This window comes from Aspergillus welwitschiae (genome assembly GCF_003344945.1).
Source record: "Aspergillus welwitschiae strain CBS 139.54b unplaced genomic scaffold BDQ94scaffold_71, whole genome shotgun sequence".
Classification (NCBI taxonomy): Eukaryota; Fungi; Ascomycota; class Eurotiomycetes; order Eurotiales; family Aspergillaceae; genus Aspergillus; species Aspergillus welwitschiae.
This window is the reverse complement of record NW_020798765.1, coordinates 1-2,036: the sequence shown is the minus strand read 5'-3', so window position 1 is coordinate 2,036 and position 2,036 is coordinate 1. Positions and strand designations below refer to the sequence as shown.

The following is a 2,036-nucleotide window of genomic DNA, read 5'->3' as shown; positions in this document are numbered from 1 at the left end:
ATCCAGCCGTGGACGTGTACAACGACCTTGGAGACGTTGGCAAAGCTATCCCTTTCTGCCCACCATGGCCAAAACACTAGAAGAGTTTGCTCAATTAGAGCCTCTCTGGGACAAAGCAATCCAGCATCCAGCGGAAATTTCACCTGATGAAAAACACCAGCTGATGCAATGGCCGCCTTTAGAAGAGATGCAGGCCAACTCAGCCAAATACTTGGGTATGTCACTTGAAAACTTGCTTCAAAAGGCAGCTACAGACCGTCAATCCCTCACATACGCGGAATGTCGTCTGATTCGCGATCATTTCCGCATTACGCCAACTCTTGACAAGGGTGATCGATTCGCGTGGCCGCAGATGCGTCCTGATCTTTACGATAAGCTGAAACAGGCACAAGAAGCAGCTCTTTCACCAATAGAGCTTCAGGCCGTTCAAGCTGTGAATGAGGTATTTCCTCAGAAACAGTATGATGACTTGGAGGCAAGGCATGAAAAGCGAAAACAACAACCATTCCCAGATCTGCAAGACTGGGTGCGAAGGATCGTCGTTCGAGAAGATGATAAGAGCTGGGGCTATGTCTTTTATCATCAGAAAGAAATGGCCAGACTGGATGAGTTTAGGGCGCTATTTGCCGAGGTCCTTGAGATGTCTTTCGGTTTCCAGGGATATGAAGAGATACACGATCACAAATTCGCTCAATTTGTCCCATTTGAGGCCGATGAGAGTAACATCAGCCATTTACAGCAGTGAGTTTTCCTACATAATATTAAAGACATTTCTAACAATCAGCCAGAGACTTTCGTGATCGCCGCGAGAGGGGTGACTTAAAGCCCGGTGTTCTCAAAAATGTGTTCTTCTTGTTGACAGACGAGGCTCGTTCAGCATGTGGCACATATGGCCCAGATATGTACTATGGATGGATATGGGCAATTGATCCGGACTGGCCTCTGTCGGGGCCAGATGAGGATGGCTATGATGGCCGCCTCAAAATCAGTATCACCCAGATCTTTTACCGTTTCTACGAATTCATGTCTGATGGTTTCTCGCTCAAAGAAATTTGGCAGGATTTTCATTACGTCAATGCTAACAAATTGTACCCAAGCTCTTGGCGGGAGCCAACTTCCTGGGCCATTACCCGACTTGAGAAATCCAAATGGCCATACATTTGATTTGATGCATGTTTGTCCTTGATGATTGTTATGTACATAGTACTAGATAGTGAGCATCATATGAACATTAAAAATGTGTAATCATCCGTACAAAATGTATTCTTCCTTCCGCCCATCTTTTCTAGTCATATCATTGGAAAATACTCGACTTCCCTCCTTTTTGTCAGCTAAAAGCCAACTTGAAGCAATTAGCTACCTGATGCCAGCATATAAACAAAGATTGAATCGTCAAAAATCACTCTTAGTCGAACCAACTCTCTGAGCTCCATCAGATCACCCGTGTAGTTTGTTGCGAGCTGATATGCGTGCGATCCAGGGGTAGCTGCATTTTGCACCGCTCGCCATGTGACAAGTAGCTCATCAATACGCGAATTAAGCCAATTGGACGCCCACCGAGCCATTCGTGACATGAAATTTGTCATGAAAGTTCTGAACAGATTAGGCGCACTGAAGTCTCTTTGCCCGAACACACTGTTGACTGCTTTTTGGAACACACGCAATTCGTAATTAGCCGCGCCATATGTGTCAACAAGGTGACGGTTAACAAGCTGTTGGTTCAAGTACTCGAACACAGATATAACCTGAATTTAACGAATGAAGTTAGCACATAAATAAATGATTGAAGGAGATTTCGCGTACCATTCGTATTTCATTGATCCCAGCCCTTCCAGCTCTCTCATCTGCCACGTTTAGATTCCTCCAAGTATCATCACCAATCGGCTGCTTCCCCGCGAACAGCTATAATCAACCATTTAGCGATTTTTCTTTACTACATCAAAATTGCAAAGAGAAGGCTTATCATAGTAACATACCCTTCCTTTCATTAGGGTTTTAGGGTTTAGGGTTTTAGGGTTTTAGGGTTTTAGGGTTTT

General features: G+C 44.5%; 2 protein-coding genes across 2 annotated transcripts; one reads left to right on the top strand and one right to left on the bottom strand.

The window, feature by feature from the left end:
• On the top strand, positions 1-1,252 carry BDQ94DRAFT_185547 (uncharacterized protein). Its single transcript, XM_026774915.1, has 2 exons — positions 1-741; positions 789-1,252. The coding sequence occupies exons 1-2, from the start codon at positions 65-67 to the stop codon at positions 1,162-1,164; spliced, it is 1,053 nt and encodes a 350-aa protein (XP_026620061.1). The 5' UTR covers positions 1-64; the 3' UTR covers positions 1,165-1,252.
• Positions 1,253-1,352: 100 nt separating this feature from the next.
• Positions 1,353-1,988, bottom strand: BDQ94DRAFT_163952 (uncharacterized protein; the record flags this gene model as incomplete). The annotated part of the gene is made up of 3 exons (XM_026769855.1): positions 1,353-1,745; positions 1,804-1,902; positions 1,977-1,988. 3 exons carry the CDS (start codon positions 1,986-1,988, stop codon positions 1,353-1,355), a joined length of 504 nt encoding a protein of 167 aa, XP_026620060.1.
• Between the last annotated feature and the right edge of the window lie 48 nt (positions 1,989-2,036).